Genomic DNA, 20,708 nt, shown 5'->3' with positions numbered 1-20,708 from the left:
GACACACAACGAACTTGGACGGTGGCTATTTTCCATAGTTCCAAAAGTTTCTGGGCAAGCGTGGTTCAGAGGTGAGGACTTAAGTCGAGGCTTCATTCGCGTGATGTCGAGACTTATGTCTAATCACTATTCACTAAACGCACATCTGTACAGAATAAAACTTGTCGAGAGCAACTTATGTAGGTGCGGAGCCGGTTATGATGACATCGATCACGTAGTTTGGTCCTGCTTGGAAAATGACGCCTCCAGAGAGCAATTATTGGATACCCTTGTGGCCCGAGGTAAACATCCCTTCAGGGAAGTTCGCGGTGTTTTGGGAGATCGTGATGTTGTCTATATGCAGGCCATTTATAGTTTTCTTTGTGCTTCTGACATCAAAATCTAACATTTTGTTTTTTTTCTTTCTTTAAAGTTTTTTTTTGTTCTGTCTCTGCCTTTTTGTTCCGTAGAGCTCCATAGCTCTTGCCATCCGGAAGATGCTCCCAGTCGAACCATTCCTCGAGCACGACGACACGTCACATCGTCACTGACGCCAAATGCCCGGATGAGAAGCTGAAATTTCCTGATCCCAAATCCTAAGCCCCGTCCATCCTTAAACATTGTAAACTAACCTCGAGTCACCACGAGTACGCTGGCTTCTACCCCCCTCTTACTAACCGTATAATAAAATGATATTGATTGTATTTATCACAAAGAACAATGGCTCCGTAAAGTGTTATACACGCCTGAGCCTACCAAATAAACGAAATTGGAAAAAATTGAAATTTCTCAATTACTTGGATTTTCACCAGTCCAAGTAATTAAGTAATTAAGATGAAAAAGAAATCCCACCCTGGTACTTCCCAGAGGGGCATTTCTCAAGAATTTTATTTAGTTCATTTTAACAAAAGTGAACTAAATAATATGAAAAGTTTGGAAAAGGCCTGTATTATGTCCCATGTCCGTGTTACATGGGAACATTTTCGCAGGCCTGGGGGAAATTTCCAAAACCCCACCCAGTGCCGTAAGTGCCAAAAGTGGGGTCATGGAACCAAACATTGTCACGTGGATGCTAAATGCATGATTTGTGGTGGAACCTCTCACGCCAAGGACGCATGCCCTGTGAGAGAAGATTCCAATAAATTTAAATGTGCAAATTGGAATGCCCGCTCTCTAAAGGGTAAGGAAGATGAAATATTCAACTTCCTAACAGTTCATAATGTGCATATTGCCATTATAACTGAAACCTATTTAAAACCAGGACTCTCCATTAAACGAGATCCAAATTATTTTATCTACAGAAATGATCGTCTTGACAGCGCCTGTGGTGGGGTCGCCATTGTCATCAATAGACGTATCAAACATTAATTATTTTCTTCGTTTGAAACCAAAGTTTTTGAAACCTTGGGAGTTTCTGTTGAAACAAATTTTGGTCAATTTTCCTTCATTGCAGCCTATTTGCCTTTTCAATGCAATGGGCAGCAAAAGAATTTGTTGAAAGCTGATCTTCAAATTCTGTCTCGCAACAAATCAAAATTCTTCGTAATTGGTGACTTCAATGCCAAACACCGTTCATGGAATAATGCTCAAAGCAATTCCAACGGCAACATTTTATTTGAAGATTGTTCTGCGGGATATTATACTATTCAATATCCCAATGGCCCAACTTGTTTTTCATCCACTCGAAATCCTTCGACAATTGATTTGGTTTTAACGGACTCAAGTCAGCTGTGTGGCCAATTGGTAACTCATGCTGACTTTGACTCTGATCACCTTCCTGTGACGTTTGAAATCTCACAAGAAGCTATTTATAATCCAATCAGCTCTACTTTTAATTATCATAGAGCTGATTGGGATTTATATAAAACGTATATCGATAGGAATTTTGATGATGATATTCCTCTCGATACCAAAAATGATATTGATAATGCTCTCGTATCTTTGACAAATTTAATTGTCGAAGCCAGAGGCATTGCAATTCCTAAATGTGAAATTAAATTCAACTCCATTATTATTGACAACGATCTTCAGCTACTGATCCGTCTTAAAAATGTGAGGCGAAGGCAATACCAAAGAACTCGCGATCCCGCGTTGAAAGTTATTTGACGAGATTTGCAAATGAAATTAAAAACGTTTCGCTATTCTGAGAAATACCAACTTTGAGAATAATGTCTCGAAGTTGCATCCCAGTTCGAAACCCTTTTGAAATTAACGAAAATTCTTAAAAAAACCTCAAAAGCCAATTCCAGCGCTTAAAGAGGGAAATAAAATTTTATTAACAAATGGCGAAAAGGCTCAAAAACTTGCTCAGCAGTTCGAGAGTGCCCATAATTTTAGTCTAGGTCTCACTAGTCCAATTGAGGATCAGGTTACACGAAGCTTCGAAGACATTCTCAACCAAGATAATGTTTTTGACCCTTCGTTGGGAACTAATTTGGATGAAGTGAGATCTATTACTAGAAAATTTAAAAATATGAAAGCCCCGGGTGATGATGGTATTTTCTACATACTTATTAAAAAACTTCCTGAGAGCTCTTTGTCCTTTTTGGTTAATTTATTTAACAAATGTTTTCAATTGGCATACTTCCCAGGTAAATGGAAAACGCCAAAGTTGTTCCAATTTTGAAGCCGGACAAAAATCCAGCTGAGGCTTCTAGTTATCGCCCAATCAGTTTGCTTTCTTCAATAAGCAAACTGTTTGAAAAGATTATTTTAAATAGAATGATGGTTCATATTAATGACAATTCTATTTTTGCTGATGAGCAATTTGGTTTTCGCCATGGGCATTCAATCACTCATCAGTTATTAAGAGTTACGAACTTAATTCGGCTCAACAAATCTGAAGGATATTCGACTGGAGTTGCTCTTCTTGATATAGAGAAAGCATTTGACAGTGTGTGGCATGAAGGTTTGATTGTAAAATTGATGAATTTTAATTTTCCTCTGTACATTATTAAACTGATCCAAAATTATTTATCAGATCGCTCACTGCAGGTAAACTATCAGAATTCTAAATCTGATAGATTACCTGTAACGGCTGGTGTCCCCCAAGGCAGCATACTGGGGCCCATTTTGTATAACATTTTTACTTCTGACTTACCTGATTTACCACCAGGGTGCCAAAAATCTTTGTTTGCAGATGACACGGGCCTTTCATCCAAATGGCAAAGCCTTCGTGCCATTTGTAGTAGATTGCAAAAAAGTTTGGATATTTTCTCCACTTACTTGCAAAAATGGAAAATTTCCCCGAATGCTTCCAAAACTCAGCTTATAATTTTCCCACATAAGCCGAGAGCTTCTTATTTGAAACCTTCTAGCAGACATATTGTCACTATGAATGGGGTTCCAATTAATTGGTCTAGCGAAACTAAATATTTAGGACTTCTGCTAGATCAAAAATTAACTTTAAAAAAAAATAAAACAAAAAAAACAAATATATTAAGTGTCTATATCCACTTATAAACAGAAAATCAAAACTTTGTCTTAAGAACAAACTTTTGATTTACAAACAAATTTTTAGACCTGCCATGTTGTATGGTGTGCCAATATGGACTAGTTGCTGCAATACCAGAAAGAAGGCACTTCAGAGGATTCAAAATAAAATTCTGAAAATGATTCTGAAGTTGCCTCCGTGGTATAGTACCAATGAACTTCATAGAATTTCTAATATTGAGACATTGCAACAAATGTCCAACAAAATAATTTCCAATTTTAGACAAAAATCGTTGCAATCTTCTATTGCAACGATTAGCTCCTTGTACCCTTAGTATAAATTAGGTTAAGTAGAAAACATTGTAATTCCTACATGGTTTAATTCAACCAGAGGAAAAATTCTAACTGCCAGAGGCAATTGAAATGTATTAATAATAACTGAAAATATAACATAGCAAATAAGGATGATAGTGTTAAGAAAACACGGAACACCTAGTCTAAGAGATGAATGCATGTATTAGATAATTAGCAAATAAAATTGGTTAAAAAAAAAAAAAAGAAAAAAAAAAAAAAAGAACTCACAAAGTAGGCCCAAACCATGCGTGTCATCTGGTTGATTGCGTTAGCTGTGCTAATGTTTTGGTTTCAGAAATATTGGAAAACGCGTGACCACCGGAACCGTAAGCTTCCAGATTCAAAAAAGTGACTCCCTATTGGTACAGCAAGAGTGTCATAAAGTACTTCCGACTGCTCACCTTCTGTGGTCTGTGCAACAAAGAATCGTACAAACTCCCGGAAGCGCACGCTGCAGCACTGCTTGGCTGTACATCGTACCGAACGTTCCCGTTTGCTGCTTCCTACATACCCATACGTTTACAACTGGCTGCGGCACACGATCGAGATGAATTTGAAAATATTTTTAAATATTCAGTGGATATTTTTTATTCTATTTTATGGATGGTGCAACAGCAGTGGCAGCTGGAGCGGAATCATCAACGGCAACCGGGACTATCCACAACAGGTGAGCGCAGATAGAAATTTACTACCGAGGTGCACATACAGACGTTCTTTATGGCAAGAGTTGCCCTGCACCAGCTCAGGTCCTCTTTGAAATTTAGTTTGTCAGTACATTGGTTTGCGTGTGAGAGATTTCATTTGAAAGGATTCAGAGTGGTAAGGTTTCTACATCTATTAAAACTAATACGATACTTGTACAATATATGTAATGAAAATCAATATGATTGAAATTATCATATACATTTTCTGACAGCGGACATTTTTTTTAATTATGAACAAGAACAATTCAATAAAGAAGTCGCACATCTGATAGTCTGTTCATGGAATCAGGCGAGCAACCCTGAAAATTGCATTGGTTACCTCTCAAATATTTTGAGCACACGGTGTCCTTACATGAATGTGTTTCTCCGTTCTCCGATTCGATTCACAAATAGAGCCGGTTTAGTCCTTCTACATCTTCAGACGGAGCCTTTTTTATGCTCGATTCGAGCCAAACATGCAACATCTTTCCAACCACCGTTATTGTTGGACTATTTGATTCCGCTACCGCTATATCCTATAAAATGCAGCTCGTCTGTGGTGGCTTTTATGTGTTACCGAACTAACCCCTCTGGTTTATTGGTCGGTTCGTTCGGTAATGGCTTGAGGTTTGATCCTGTTGCTGTAGGAAATTTTATTTCTCTCATACCTATTTTGTTCTTTCCTTTAGTCCTAATGCCGAATTGTGGGAATATGCTACACTGGTGGTTAGCATTCGACTTCTCTTTAGATTTTTCAATTTTCATTTCTTCCTTTGTTTCAAACGGGCAAATGGGTTGTTTGGTTTACTGTTAACGTTTCCCGCATGATTAAATTTTAAGTCACAGGATTCCATGTAGAGGAAGTCTATTGAACATTGAACTGTATCAATAGTCGGATCAAAAAGGGAAAATAAAATGAAATTTTACTTGGAACCCACGTGATTGAAAAATGTTGATGAATACTTTCTCATTTCAGGCCATGTTGAGTGGTCAAGCCATGCTTACATACTAAAAAGTTTTCGGGTTTATGCCTTGTATCCACTCTAACTTTCACTTACTCAGAGACTGAGTAAAATTGTATTGCCATCTCTTTTTTTCTCATGGAAATTTTACTCAGTTTCCGTCAAAAGCGGGACTACTCATAGCTATGAGTTGTCCTGCTTTTAGTGGAAACTGAGTAAAATTTCCGTGAGAAGAAAAGAGAGGGCAATACAATTTTACTCAGTCACTGAGTAAGTGAAAGTTAGCGTGTATTGTTTAAGATGAAACTGTTGTGGTGGTGGTGTCGTGGTGGTATCACATGTTGACTATTTTTGTTTGGTACAGCGTCACATATCTGGCATTGACGCACTGATTTTACGCATGTGCATGTGATCCAACGGACATCGTGTCTTGGAGCACAACATCCTTGAATTGTAGTACAGTCAGGCAGAGGCCTTTTTCATCAGTAATAATGATGTGGCAATACTTTTCTGATGCGTTCCCTGTGACGATGAGTCGTAGCTACGCTCAAAACTAGTAAGATAGATTGAATAAAAATGAGTTCAAGTTTATCGATATTTGTAGGGAATGGATTGCTGGAGTCACTGAGTAGAAGTTTTGTCAAAACTAGGAACGTGGCATCAGTCTTATTTTGTTATGTTTCAATTTAAAGAAACATAATAAATAAATACCATATATTATAATGACGGTATCTGAACAATCTTGTGACGGCTTTATTCTCGATAATGTTTACTAATAGATAGGAAATAGCCGTGATGAAGTTCTACTCTGCCACCGAAAAATGAATCCTATAGCTGACTGATAACTAATCGTTAGTACATTATAGATAATAACAGATTAAGCTACTTGGTAGAACATAATAATAACCTTAACAAAGAAATGACAATAAAATAGACTAAATGCACGAACAGTTTCCACTTCTAACAAGACATAACTGACATTGAGTTCGATAGTATTACAGAGCAAAAACAATGAAGAATCAATAACTTAGGTAAACAAAGTAATTCAACGAACGCATACCCCATACCTTCTGACCATAAAGACAAGAATGGCATCGCACAGATCAATCTATATGATTAAGAATAAGATAATGGGAGAGAATGTCTATCAAAATTATAAATATGATGTCTTAGTTCAACAGTATTATAATGGACGACATGATCCTTGTACGGCTGGAGAACTGCTTCAAAAGTTGTTAACTTGTCAAGGGTATACCCCGTTAGGCATAAGGACGATAGGCATAAGTACGTTAGGCATAAGTACGTTAGGCATAATTGACGTTAGGCATAAAATGACCCAAAGAACAGCCCATGACATTGAGAAGGCAGAATTATGCCAAACGTCCATTATGCCTAACGTACATTATGCCTATCGTCCGTTATGCCTAACGTCCATTATGCCTAACGTACTTATGCCTAACGTCCTTATGCCTAACGAACTTATGCCTAACGTCGTGGACCCCTTGTCATTGTTATGATTTAATGCTTAATTATATTTGTAAAAACTTTTCAGTTTCTACGATGTTAGTCGAAAAACTGATTTTTTAGGTTTTGAGCGCCCATGATGACAATAGACATCTAAATAACATAAAACTCTGACAATAAAATGACGTAAGAGACAAAAATGACCTTTGTAGATATTCTATTGATGAAAAAATATGAATAATTTAGTTACAACTTTAAAAAATTTTGTTACACACTTTTCTATAATTTTGTATAATTTCGATGCGAATGGTCATCTACTCTCACATTACATCTCCAAATCAGCACTTCTGACAAAATACATCAGCTGCACCCGAACGCCAAACTCACATCCGGGGAATGTGATTCTTTCGTCCCAGAAGAAATCTTCTTCGCGCTCCGAGCATCAGGTGGTGGAAAACAAGCATTTATACACTTTTACAAAGCTGCGGATATCAATTTCCAGACCCGCAAACACGCGCTGTTCCACCCAACGACGTTGGTTGTTTTGTCTTGTTCGAATTCCCAGCGAACCAGCCAGCCGAGTAAAGTGGCATCGTTTCACAACGACCAGCACCCCGATTACCAGTCGGTACATTGCACCGGTGGATGCCTTTGCGTTGTTTCTCGAAAACACATTTAATGGAACTAATAAAAGCGGCGTAATATGTTATTATTAATTTTCTTCAAGTACCAACTCGGCAGAAGCGTCTAAACTTGACGCTGGTGTTGTGCTCGCTCACATTACAGGTGCATAATAGTAATAATTTTCCGCATAATTCTTCGGCGATTAAGGACAGTGGGCTTACATTCGTACTCTTCAGTGGTAGGTACTTAATCAAATGACAGAGTGTAGAGCTGTTGCGCTCAAATCCACGAATCACGGAGGGATCAGCCCTAATTCTCCTCATTGTGAGATTATACACCGAATTGAAAAACAGCTAGGTTGAAAGTTTACATTTCCGGAATTTTGGTTTGCGGAAGGAAAGAGGCATCACGTCGCCTATACGACTGCGAACTGGAAGATTGAAATTTTTACGGCACATTACGGGTGCGCACTATGGGGGATCCCCATACAAGCGAGCGGTCAAAAATAAAATTGGACTTTTAAAGTGATTTTCCACTTAGTTTTAGCTGTGTATGGTCGAAATAGCATGAATATACAATTTCCAACCCCCCCCCCTTTGGGGATCGTCTATGAATTACGTAATTATTTTTTTCATAGGTTCGATTAACGTGACAAAGCAAACCTATTTGGGAAGTTGAAATTTCGTGCGTTTTCTTAAGGAGAAGGAAGGGGCTGTACAAAAACTAAGTTCAGCAATTTATGGACATTATGGCGGCGATCATGTTAAATGACATTAATTTCATGACATTCCGTGATATTTTTGTTCTCACTCTCATGCCTCACAATTTGTATTTAGAACAATTTGTTTGACAAAGTACTAGGATCTGAAGGATCATAAAGCATTAAATGTTAATCAAATAATCAGAATTGAAAATAACTTTTGAAAAAGGGTATTAGCAAATTAGAAATCGCAATCCCATGACATTTTTACGTGTACAAGTTATTCAAAAATGAGATTAATATATTCTCAAAAATGTGGACATTCATTGTGGAATGTAAGAATGCTCCATTCTTCCGAAAAGCAAAATTCTTTTAATTTAAATAACAACACTATTTGAATTACTTTTGATTTGTTTTCATGATTTCTACAAGTTATATACAGCATCATTCTTTTTCTGTGTCAAGGTTTAAGTCTTCAATGATATTTTCTTCAATTCCATCAACGATGGAAGATGAGATAAATTCATCTAAAGTATTAGAAGATAAAGAACTTTTGAAAATCTTCAAATATTACAAAATTACGCATGGCATAAGAATAACTAAGTGAAAAATTTTTTTTCCAACGTCTCCTCGTTATCCAAATCGAGCTTAAAATGGATCTGATTCATGTAAGGCACGAAGGAAAATGTCAACATTTGCCTCTCTTGATCATTTTCTTGCATTATGAGTTCTAAATTTCTTCAACTGTTTATATTGACTTTCCGCTGGTTGTTCAGCCAGTGAACCTCAAAGTGTAGATGAGTGAATAAATATTTCCCTACCATTAGCCAGACATTCATGAACACTAGCAGGAATTTCATACGCTCCGTTCTAACTAAGATATTGTTCGTCTTTACTTTTGCAATAAACATGTCGGGAATTATTGATTCCAGGAGATTTATAAATATTTACATATTATGAAATCTCATATTTAGTTCTCCATCAGTAGCTAATGAATAGCTCAGAAAATTAGGTTTAGAGAATGACTCAAACCACTCAAGCCCCAAACGCATTTCAGCGGAATGGCGACGGAAACGGTAAAATTTGACAGGAAATATATGAGCGAACTGTTAAATCCTTCCGTTACCGTTGTGCTGCATTGCATTGGGGGTTTTATTCATTTACTCCTTTGAAAAGTTAATTAAATGAGCTCAAATGGTTATAAATAAAGTCGAAGTTATTACCAATAAATGTATTTTGACCATACCCTTTGAGCGCATAGTTCAGTCTGACCCATTTTCAATAGGAAACGATGGGACTAGATTTCCCGTCGAATGAAACTTGTTGCGAGAAAATCGGACACAAATAAGTGTCTAAATGGCGATTGCGTTCTTTTGCGCACATACATACAGACGCGCATGCACACACATACAGACATCACCTCAATTCTTCGCGCTGAGTTAGTTGATATATACCACTAGGGGTCTCTGGGCCTTCTATCAAACATTCGTTTTTGGAATGAGCATTAACCTTGGAGTACGAGAGAGGCAAAACACGGTAAAAAACAAATGAAAAAAAATCAGAGTGACTTAACTCTGTTAATTGCAAATACTGGCAAGAAATTCTTTCGGGACATTTTAGTCGAAGCTTTGTCCTTGATGTGTATCATAAAAGAACCTGGGGATTCCTGAGGAAAAAAGTTCTTCACTATCAAAGTTGAAAATAGCGTCGTTTTGGAAAAAATATTGCTTCCGCATTTTTTCAATTTTTTCACAGTGTAACCATTAGTTTTTGCACACCATTTAAAAGCTTATACAATAACCTTTGTAATGATGTATTAACATTGAAGAAAAAACATTTAAAAAATATTTCAATAAATAGTTGAAAATAAAATATTTTTTCAGAAAATTTGCTAACTTTTTTACCCATTTCTGACTTTGCCACCTTATATCTTTGGAACTAGTGCACCTAGAGACTTCAAATTCAGAATTTCTCTTAATTAGAGTATTGACAATGGAGAGAAAATATTTTAAAATAATTCGGAAGACATGACATTTTCGATTAATGACCGCCCGAAATCCTATAGTGGTGCGCTTATGAAGCTTGCAGACATTCCCCGAAGGGCGATCTGTATTGGTCTGGCGAAGACGATTGCATCGGGACTGCTTTACGAGCAACAGTGGCGTGGAGTTGGATTTTTTCTTAGTCAGCTATCAGCCAAAATACAAGTGCAAATACAACAGTACACCCAACCAGCGGATTGCAGATTTTAATACAGTTCTGCATAAGAACCTTACAGAAACTGTATAATAATTGGGCATATACAATTTCGGAAGATTTTAATATAATTGTTGTATTGAAATAATACAGATTTGTATTATTTTAATACAATATTTGTATAAAAAGCTTACAGAATTGTATATGCCCAGATTTTATACAATTATTGTCAGATTTGTTTTTTGGGTGTAGAGGACTTTATTTCTTCTGCTTGAGCTATTATTGAAAATAAAAAATAACCCTGTACTAAAAATGTTTTACCTTACTTGTCATCAGACGAGTTTGTACCATCCCATTTAATTCCACCACTTGATTGTACCTTGACAGAGACGTATTTCGACCTCAACAGTAAGGTCGTCTTCAGTGTCTTATACTTGACTCGACTCAAGAATGAAGAAGGAAGAAAGAATAAAGAAGAAAGAAAAGGGAGAAGAAAACAGGAAGAAAATAGGATGAAGGAACAAGGACGGACGAAGAAAAATGAAGAAAGAAGGAGGAAGGAATAAAGAAGGAAGAAAAGGAAAGATGGAAGAAGAATAAATAAAGAAGAAAAAAGAAAGAAGGAAGGAAGAACAAAAAAGGAAGAATTTAAAAGAAAGAATGAAAGAAAGAAGAAGGAAAAAAGAAGACAAAAGGTTGAAGGAAGAAAGAAGGGAGATAAAAGAAAGAAAAAGGAAGAAGATAAAAGAAAGAAGGAAGAAGAAAAAAAGAGTGGAAAGAATGAAGGAAGAAGAAGGAACAAGGAAAGGAAAAAAGAGAAAAGGAAGATGGAAGAAGTAAGGTCGAAAAAGATAGAAGAGAAACGAAGAAAGAAAACAAAATAAAGGATAAGGTTAAAAATGGATAGAGGAAGGAACAAGGAAGTAGTAAGATAGAAGAGAGAAAAACAACGAAGGAAAAAGGAAGACGGATAGGGAAAAAATAAAAAAAGAAGAAGGAAGAAAGCAGAGATGACGAAGAATAAAGAATAAAATCCCAGATGGATTAACCTAGCTGTGGAAATGTATTAAAAAATCAAATTAGTAAGGTCAAAAAACCACGTTGAGGGTCTAGATCGCATTTTTTCTTTCACTTTGCATGTTTATTCTGCAATGCCACCATCCCTAAAACAATTTATTTTTATGATTTTGTTTTTTTTTTTAATGGGGACCCTCAATGGGGACTTGGACTGTGAACAATACAGTTTCCCCCACACCTTGTGAGATAACAGCTTTTACGACCGTTCAAGTATGTTTTACTTAATTTCCTGTCCAAAAGATTGATATGAGGCTGTTATAAATTGCAAAAACGATTTAAACCACTTATCATTATTTTCTTATATTTACTTTCATTATTATTTAAAAAAAAAAGGTCAACAAAAACCAAAATATCCATAAATCGATTATTTTTGGTGTTGGAACAAAATAAACATACACAGATATTGCAGAACTAATCAAAGATTGAACTGGGGTCATCACAAAAATAGTAACAACAAATATTACCAAAGGTATTGTGCTGAAGCAATCATAAATTAGAAGACAAATGTGAACAGGTGTTAGAACAGATTGCTGAATGCGTCGATTAGCATGTACAGCAGATCTTAATTAGTAATTAGTCCGGCGGGATGATAAAAGTGGTGCTCATCCTGAACGTAAGTAGAAAAATTGTACCCAACTATTCTGGTGGCTTTCAAAGATGCTTCGTAAAGTAGAAGCCTTTGCTAAGCAAGGTAAATATCAATGAAAGACTAGATGTAGACTGAAAGTATTTCATTTATTCAGACTAAGGCCGAAGTGGCCTGTGCGGTATATAAGAGTCTTCTCCATTCGGCTCGGTCCATAACTACACGTCGCCAACCACGCAGTCTACGAAGGGTCCGCAAGTCATCTTCCACCTGATCGATCCACCTTGCCCGCTGCGCACCTCGCCTTCTTGTGCCCGTCGGATCGTTGTCGAGAACCATTTTCACCGGGTTAATGTCCGACATTCTGGCTACGTGCCCGGCCCACCGCAGTCGTCCTATTTTCGCGGTTTGAACGATGGATGGTTCTCCCAACAGCTGATGCAACTCGTGGTTCATTCGCCTCCTCCACGTACCGTCCGCCATCTGCACCCCACCATAGATGGTACGCAGCACTTTCCTTTCGAAAACTCCAAGTGCGCGTTGGTCCTCCACGAGTATCGTCCAGGTCTCGTGTCCGTAGAGGACTACCGGTCTAATGAGCGTTTTGTAGATTGTCAGTTTGGTACGGCGACGAATTCTATTCGATCGGAGCGTCTTGCGGAGTCCAAAGTATGTACGATTTCCAGCCACTATGCGTCTCCGAATTTCTCTGCTGGTATCATTTTCGGCAGTCACCAGTGAGCCCAAGTACACAAATTCTTCTACCACCTCGATTTCGTCACCACCGATGCAAACTCGCGGTGGGTGGCTCACACTGTCTTCTCTTGAACCTCTTCCTATCATGTACTTCGTCTTCGACGTATTGATGACTAGTCCGATCCGCTTGGCTTCCCTCTTCAGTCTGATGTAGGCTTCCTCCATCTTCTCAAAGTTACGTGCCATAATATCTATGTCGTCGGCGAAGCCAAATAGCTGGACGGACTTATTGAAAATTGTACCACTCGTGTTAATCCCTGACCTTCGTATTACCCCTTCCAAAGCGATGTTGAATAGCAGACACGAAAGACCATCACCTTGCCGTAACCCTCTGCGGGTTTCGAAGGGACTCGAGAATGCCCCTGAAACTCGAACTACGCACATCACCCGATCCATCGTCGCTTTGATCAACCGTGTCAGTTTATCCGGAAAACCGTGTTCGTGCATTAGCTGCCATTAGCTGGACCCGATCGATTGTATCATATGCGGCTTTGAGGTCGATGAATAGATGATGTGTGGGCACGTTGTATTCGCGGCATTTCTGCAGTACTTGGCGAATGGCAAACACCTGGTCCGTGGTGGAGTGTTCGCCCATAAAACCCGCCTGGTACTGCCCCACGAACTCTCGTGCAATTGGTGCTAGTCGACGGCATAAAATTTGGGAGAGTACCTTGTAGGCGGCGTTCAGCAATGTGATTGCGCGGTAGTTGCTACAATCCAGCTTATCGCCCTTTTTGTGGATGGGACACACGACACCTTCCATCCACTCCTGCGGCAAAACTTCCTCCTCCCAAATCTTGGTAATGACCCAGTGCAGCGCTCTAGCCAGTGCCTCACCACCGTGTTTAAATAGCTCTCCTGGTAGTTGGTCAACCCCAGGGGCTTTGTTGTTCTTCAGCCGGCCAATCTCCTCCTGGATTTCCTGGAGATCCGGAGCCGGTAGAATTATGTCCTGCGCGCGTTCCCCCAGGTCCATCACCATACCGCCATCTTCGTCTGCCACATCGCCATTCAGGTGCTCTTCGTAGTGCTGCCGCCACCTTTGGATCACCTCACGCTCGTTCGTAAGAAGGTTCCCGTTTATGTCCTTACACATATCAGGCTGTGGCACGTGGCCCTTACGTGAACGGTTCAACTTCTCATAGAAATTTCGTGTGTTATTAGCGCGGTACAGTTGCTTCGTCTCTTCACGGTCTCGATCTTCCTGCTGACGCTTTTTCCTCCGGAAAATCGAGTTTTGTCTGTTCCGCGCCTGTTTATATCGTGCCTTGTTTGCCCTCGTGCGGTGTTGCAGCAATCTCGCCCATGCTGCATTCTTCTCTTCTACTAACTGCCCACATTCGCCGTCATACCAGTCGTTTCTCTGATCCGGGGGCACCGTGCCAAGTGCAGCGGTTGCGGTGCTACCAATGGCGGATCGAATATCTCTCCAGCCATCTTCAAGAGTCGCTGCGCCTAGCTGCTCTTCCGTTGGGAGTGCCACTTCCAGCTGCTGCGCGTATTCTTGGGCTAGACTACCGTCTTGTAGCCGCCCAATAGTAAGCCGCGGCGTCCGACTTCGACGCGTGTTGTACACTGTCGAGAGTTTTGAGCGCAGGCATACTGCAACGAGGTAGTGTTCGGATTCAATATTCGCACTGCGGTAAGTGCGGACGTTCGTGATGTCGGAAAAGAATTTACCGTTGATTAGAACGTGGTCGATTTGGTTTTCCGTTTCTTGGTTAGGTGATCTCCATGTGGCCTTGTGGATATTTTTGCGGGGAAAGAAGGTGCTTCGGACTACCATTTCGCGGGAGGCTGCGAAGTTTATGCATCGTTGGCCGTTGTCATTCGATAGGGTGTGCAGACTATCCGGTCCGATGACCGGTCTATACATTTCTTCCCTTCCTACCTGTGCGTTCATGTCGCCGATGACGATTTTGACGTCCCGCAGTGGGTATCCACCGTATGTCTGCTCCAGCTGTGCGTAGAACGCTTCTTTCTCGTCGTCGGGTCTCCTTTCGTGTGGGCAGTGCACGTTGATGATGCTATAGTTGAAGAAACGGCCTTTAATCCTCAGCTTGCACATCCTTGCGTTGATTGGCTGCCACCCAATCACGCGTTGGCGCATCTTGCCCAGCACTATGAAGCCGGTTCTCAGCTCGTTGGTGGTGCCACAGCTTTGGTAGAAAGTAGCCGCTCGATGCCCGCTTTTCCACACTTTCTCTCCTGTCCAGCAAATCTCCTGCAGCGCCACGACGTCGAAGTTGCGGGGATGTAATTCATCGTAGATCATCCTGTCGCAACCTGCGAAACCTAGCGACTTGCAGTTCCATGTTCCAAGCTTCCAATCGTGATCCTTTATTCGTCGCCTAGGTCTTTGCCGATTATATCGAGTCGCATTATCTCTTATATTGTTCGTAATTATTGGTTTTACAGGCGGCTTATTGGGCCTGCGCAAACCTCCTGTCTCGTCGGAGGGCCGTCGTGTCAGGGCTGTTTAGCGTCCCACCTAACACAGGACTTGGGCTTGAGCGCTTTGAGCGGCACACGGTCGCTTTGGTGGGGCCTACTGGCGGATACATGCAGCTTTTTATAGGAGTTTAACAGGGCCCACTGTCAAACCCCACCACATCCTAGGCAAGCCCCACAACTCGCAGATGGCCTGGGGAGGGATCGTCAAGCCCTTGGACATAGTCCCTGCTGCCCACAGACTGAAAGTATATTTCCCAGCCAATTAGTTCTGAACAAGTATCGAGAGCAAGTATGAACTAGAATTCTCAAGTACATGGCAAATACCTTATTTTCATGAAGCTGAGCGACTATAGCAAAAAGTATAGACCGTTCCGATAATAATACATACAAATTGTTTATTGAATAATTCCATTTTTTTTTCAAGTGATCTACTATTTTATGGTTGCATATGGCCCAAAAGTTTTTTTTATATAGCATCGAGTATTCGAGAATGTTTCGAATATTCATCATGTTCTATGAATTTTTACTTCCCATTGTTTCGAGCATTTTGCATTACATGTTTTTCAGCTATTACTCAACAAATTTCATAAATATTTCTACTTACTCCATACGATCTATTTTTGGGACCCATTTAACAAGCATTATGGGATTTGAAAAATATATAATTGCAATCGGTCGAGAATTAGAACAATTTCTAATTAACAGCGACTAGCCTTAAAAAACATTAAGAATTATTTCGAGCTCTCTTTTTAACTAATGCAACCAGTTTTCTACTTTTTGGAGCAATATGGTCTGTGTCATTAGTGTCCAGATCATTCCTTAAGATATACCGTACCTGAAAATTGTCTGATTCTAAAGCCATATCCTTACTCATTAGGTCATTGAAATCATTTTTCAACCAGATCTCGTCGTTAATGCGACAAGACAGACATGTCATTTTGAGCTTTTTAGTGAAGACAGTCATTTTTATTATTATGTATTCGTATTGAAAGTTATATTGATTTAACAAGGAGTATTCGAGTGACGGGGGGGGGGTCTCCTTAGCCGTGCGGTAAGACGCGCGGCTACAAAGCTAGACCATGTTGAGGGTGGCTAGGTTCGATTCCCGGTGCTGGTCCAGGGAATTTTTGGATTGGAAATTGTCTCGACTTCCCTGGGCGTAAAAGTATCATCGTGTTAGCCTCATGATATACGAATGCAAAAATGGTAACCTGGCTAAGAAACCTCGCAGTTAATAACTGTGGAAGTGCTAAATGAACACTAAGCTGCGAGGCTGCTCTGTCCCAGTGTGGGGATGTAATGCCAATAAGAAGAAGAACAAAAATTCTAGAGACGGGTGCTTAGGACCATCTTTGGCGGTGTGCAAGTAGACGGTCCCAAGTAACATTTTAAGTTTTATAAAGCTCTTGAAGACCTAAATTCACTCTTCAAAGCTTATTATAAAACCAGTATAAAACGGGAAGCAGATGAAGCGTGTTATCCGGTGGACCGCATTTGCGTGTTGAGAAAAAACGGCAAAATATTCAATTACACCTTGATCAGCATCTATGCCAAACGAGCGATAAGCCTGATGACGTGAAGGATGCGTTATATGAGCCTTGATAAGGCCTATGGAGAGTTTCCAACTCACGATGTAAAGATTGTCATCGGGGATGCAAATGCGCAGATCGGAAGATAAAGCTGCTTCCATTCCGCTACCAACGATAATGGTCTGCGACTTGTGACTTTTACTACTGCTAGATGGATGACAATCAGCAGTACCTACTTCTCACGTAAGAATATTCGCTAACGCATCCGGCGACACTTGCTTATAGATAGACCACGTGCTGATCGGATAGCATTTCTCGGATGTTATAGATGTAAGGACCTTCAGATGCCCGAACATTGAATTGGATCACTACTTTGCAGTAGTGAAATTCGCGTGTCACAAATTCACGGAACAACAGAACGATGCGTTTCAATATCCAACACTTGTCAGTTGAAGGGGCTGCTAAATAGTACCACCAGTAGCTGGACGGCATCCACGAAGCTGTGACTACAACAGCACAAGAGTCGAATCAAGTACAAGACACTGAAGACGACCACACAGTTGTGGTCGAAATACGTATCTGCAAAGATATCGAAATAATTGGTGGAATTAAATGGAGAGTACTAAACTCGTCTTAGACTGTTGAATACATTCCACTAAAAAGAGCTTAAAATATTTTTTCTGAGCACAAGTTGAGGTGTTAGTCACTGCAAAGCAACGCAAATGAAATGGTTGGTTTGATGAGGAGTGTTAGTGAGTGACGGGCGAGAAAAATGCTGCTAGAAATCGAATGCTACTGGCTCGTACCTGTTGCAATAGAGAGCGGTACATTGTGGCAAGGGAAGAAAAAGAAACGAATCCTCCGCAGAACCGCAATAACCGAGAAGGGAATTTGCTGACAGACAAGACTATGGTGGCATCCAGGTGGAAGGAACACTTCGAAGATTTGTTGAACGGTGAAAATGTAGGCGTATTAAGGAGCAGGATGAACATAGTCGGCGACGGTCAAGCTGTGGAACCATAAAAGTCTGGATGAGGTAAAGAAGGCTCTAAATGAACTGAAAAACAGTAAAGCTGCTGGGAAGGACGATATCCCGGTCGAGCTTCTCAAACACGGAAGTGAGCAGCTGCATCAATCGATCCACCACCACCATCCAGAAAATATGGGAGGATGAAGAACAGTCTGCTGGCTGGTTGGATGGCTTCATATGCCCAATCTATAAGAAAGGGCACAGACTAGAGTTTACCAATTACAGAGGGGTCACCCTTCTGAAATCGACGTACAAAATTCCGTCGCGTATTTTGCTCAACAGACTGACACCGCTTGAAGAGTCGGCGAATGCCAAGTAGGTATTCATAAGGGCCGATCAACGACGGATCAGATGTTTAGCCTACGGATGATCCATGGTAAATTCCGGGAGTACAACTTGCAGACTCACCATCTGTTAATTGATTTCAAATACGATTTAGTGAAAAGAAATGTGCTGTGGCAGATAATATCCGACCCTAGTTTCCCGGCGGATCTGATTATACTGATACGTGCAATGCTTAATGGCTCGAAATCAAGTATTCAGATTGCAGACGAAGTGTCAACCTCGTTTGTGACCTTAGTTGGATTGAGGAACTTTCGAATTCATTATTCAACATTGCACCCGAGGGTGCGGTTAAGAGATCTGACATGCAGAGGAACGGCGCTATCATCACACGGTCGCATATGCTCTTGGGCTTTGCGAACGATATATACCTTATTGAAATCGATCGCAGAGCAGAAGTGGAAGCTTTTGTCCTACTTAAGAGGAAGACGGCGAGATTATGCTTAACCATTTACTCTACCAAGACAAAGTACATGGTTTTCCCGTGAAGCAAAAATACGTATTGCTGCTGCGAATAGGGCCTTCTATGGATTATTTACGTAGCCAGCTTAGGTCCCGCAACATGCAGACAGAAACGAAATTCGTTCTGTATAAATCTCTGATTCTACTAATGGTCCTTTATGGAGGCAGACCGGAGAGCTTCGGGGTCTCCGAGCGAAAAGTGCTGCGTACAATACTCAGGGGGAAACTAGAAAATGGTGAGTGGCGCGGACGCATGAATCACGAGCTGTACTGCCGCTATCCGCAATTCGAGCACATCTGTATATGGGCGTCCATATACAGATGAGCTCGACTTGCGATTAGCGGCAGTGTAGCAAGTGTACAAAGAAGAAAAAATTGTGAATAGTATAAAATATGGCAGACTTCAGTGGCTTGGTAACGTAGTGCGAAAGTCGGAGGAAAGATTAGCGAAAACAATATTCAACAGAGAACCGGGTAGAGGCCGGCGACTTCGTGGAAGACCACGAATACGCTGGCTGCAGCCAGGTGGTGGAACCGGACCTGGGGACCCGAAACGTTCGGGGAAACTGGAGGAATATCGCTCAAGACCGACAATTATGGAGCACTGTAATACGCCAGGCATAGGTGTATCGACTATGTAGCCAAACAACTTAAAACCACAGATAACAGATATTGAAGCTAGAACAAATTTTATTGAAAATCCTGTGTAAACTTTTGAATTGATATACGTTGGCCCACTACTGCCATCTACTCAACTGATTGCGGCAGTACATAAGGATGCAGCTGATTAACAACCGTCGAACGCAGCCAATGCATTTGACAGCCGCATTCGGGCTGCGTTTTCAATAACAATGATCCTTGCGCCATCTCCAATCGATTGCCAAACGCGGTCCCAATTTAAAATACATTTAAATTAACGGTTGCGAATGTTTACACACGTATCGGATGCCAGCCTCAATATCTGTTATCTGTGTTAAAACTAACACCAGATTCAAACCTTTTTATTTTATCTTAATAAAATTTATGTTGTACGAATTTTCGTTAATTTTAAACCACACACCCCCCCCGCCTCCCTTCGGGAAAATTGCAACTTCAAAGCTTTGTGTTTAATAGGTATAAGAGGTAATCGAACAATTTTCCCATTCGTAAATTTCCTAGATCTGACCAAGATTCGAACCCAGGTGGCTGGGTCCAGCATGGTCCCGTTAGGCTAAGGAAGGCCGCAAAATCCAATATAAGACGGCAACTCATGCATGCCTCTAGAATTATGAGTGCCTCAGGTTTTCAATTTTCTTATCTGGACATCAATCACTTCAATCTGTAGCCATCCATCTGATACTCCCTATTTGAATTTGATGTCACCCTTCTCCCTACCGTAACCGCCCTTTCCAAACTTGGAAAAATGGAAAACAAACAAACCCAGCAACGTACAGGCCCGTCTTTGCCCACGTGTGTCCTTCCCACTCTACTTTTTTCCCGTGATTGAACAAACCATTTTAGCGGTACTGAGGTTATTTGTTTCTCTGATCCTCAGATTACCGGAATGTACACATTTGGAGAGCTAAGGAACAGGCAACTTCGGAAAAAATTACTTCCCCAAACATGTAATCGACAGTCACCGTCTTGTGCCATCGATGTTGTTTGCTGAGTGCAATATGCTGGCTACACCAACCAGGCGGAAACCGAGCGGAAAGATAAGATTTGTCTCATACATATAATATGGTTCGAAGGTGAATCTGCGCTGTCGTGTGTTAGGAACAGCGAATAAGATTCCGAAGTCATATTATTATGATTATTATCCCTCTTGTAGTCTCGTTTCCCATACCAGAGCAAACACGCCGGTATCCTGATGTGGATAAGGGTAATCACGTCGGCCTAGGAGGAACCACGTCCGCGGTGGGTTCAACCGACCGTGAGTGTGAACAAACAGAAGGGAACGGTAATGCTCCTTCTCGATATTGTTCACTTGCTCTGGGTTTGCAAGGATAAAACTAGCTACACCAGGATTGTCATGGAGCTTGGCTCAGCAGTTTACAAGAATGCAGTTTCTACTGATGATGGAGAAATGTTTGTTGTTT

At 40.5% G+C, this 20,708-nt stretch overlaps 1 protein-coding gene across 1 annotated transcript in view; it reads left to right on the top strand.

Moving 5' to 3' along the window:
* The first annotated feature begins 4,016 nt into the window (after positions 1–4,016).
* The window catches only part of LOC134217667 (uncharacterized), a 68,907-nt gene continuing 52,215 nt past the window's right edge, over positions 4,017–20,708 (top strand). The window contains exon 1 of the mRNA XM_062696476.1: positions 4,017–4,432. Coding sequence (XP_062552460.1) covers positions 4,313–4,432 — 120 coding nt within the window. The 5' untranslated portion in view covers positions 4,017–4,312. The remainder of the gene's footprint in view (positions 4,433–20,708) is intronic.

Source organism: Armigeres subalbatus, chromosome 2 (genome assembly GCF_024139115.2).
Source record: "Armigeres subalbatus isolate Guangzhou_Male chromosome 2, GZ_Asu_2, whole genome shotgun sequence".
NCBI classification, from domain to species: Eukaryota; Metazoa; Arthropoda; class Insecta; order Diptera; family Culicidae; genus Armigeres; species Armigeres subalbatus.
Note: the sequence above shows the minus strand (reverse complement) of the source record. Positions and strands in the feature narration are given on the sequence as shown.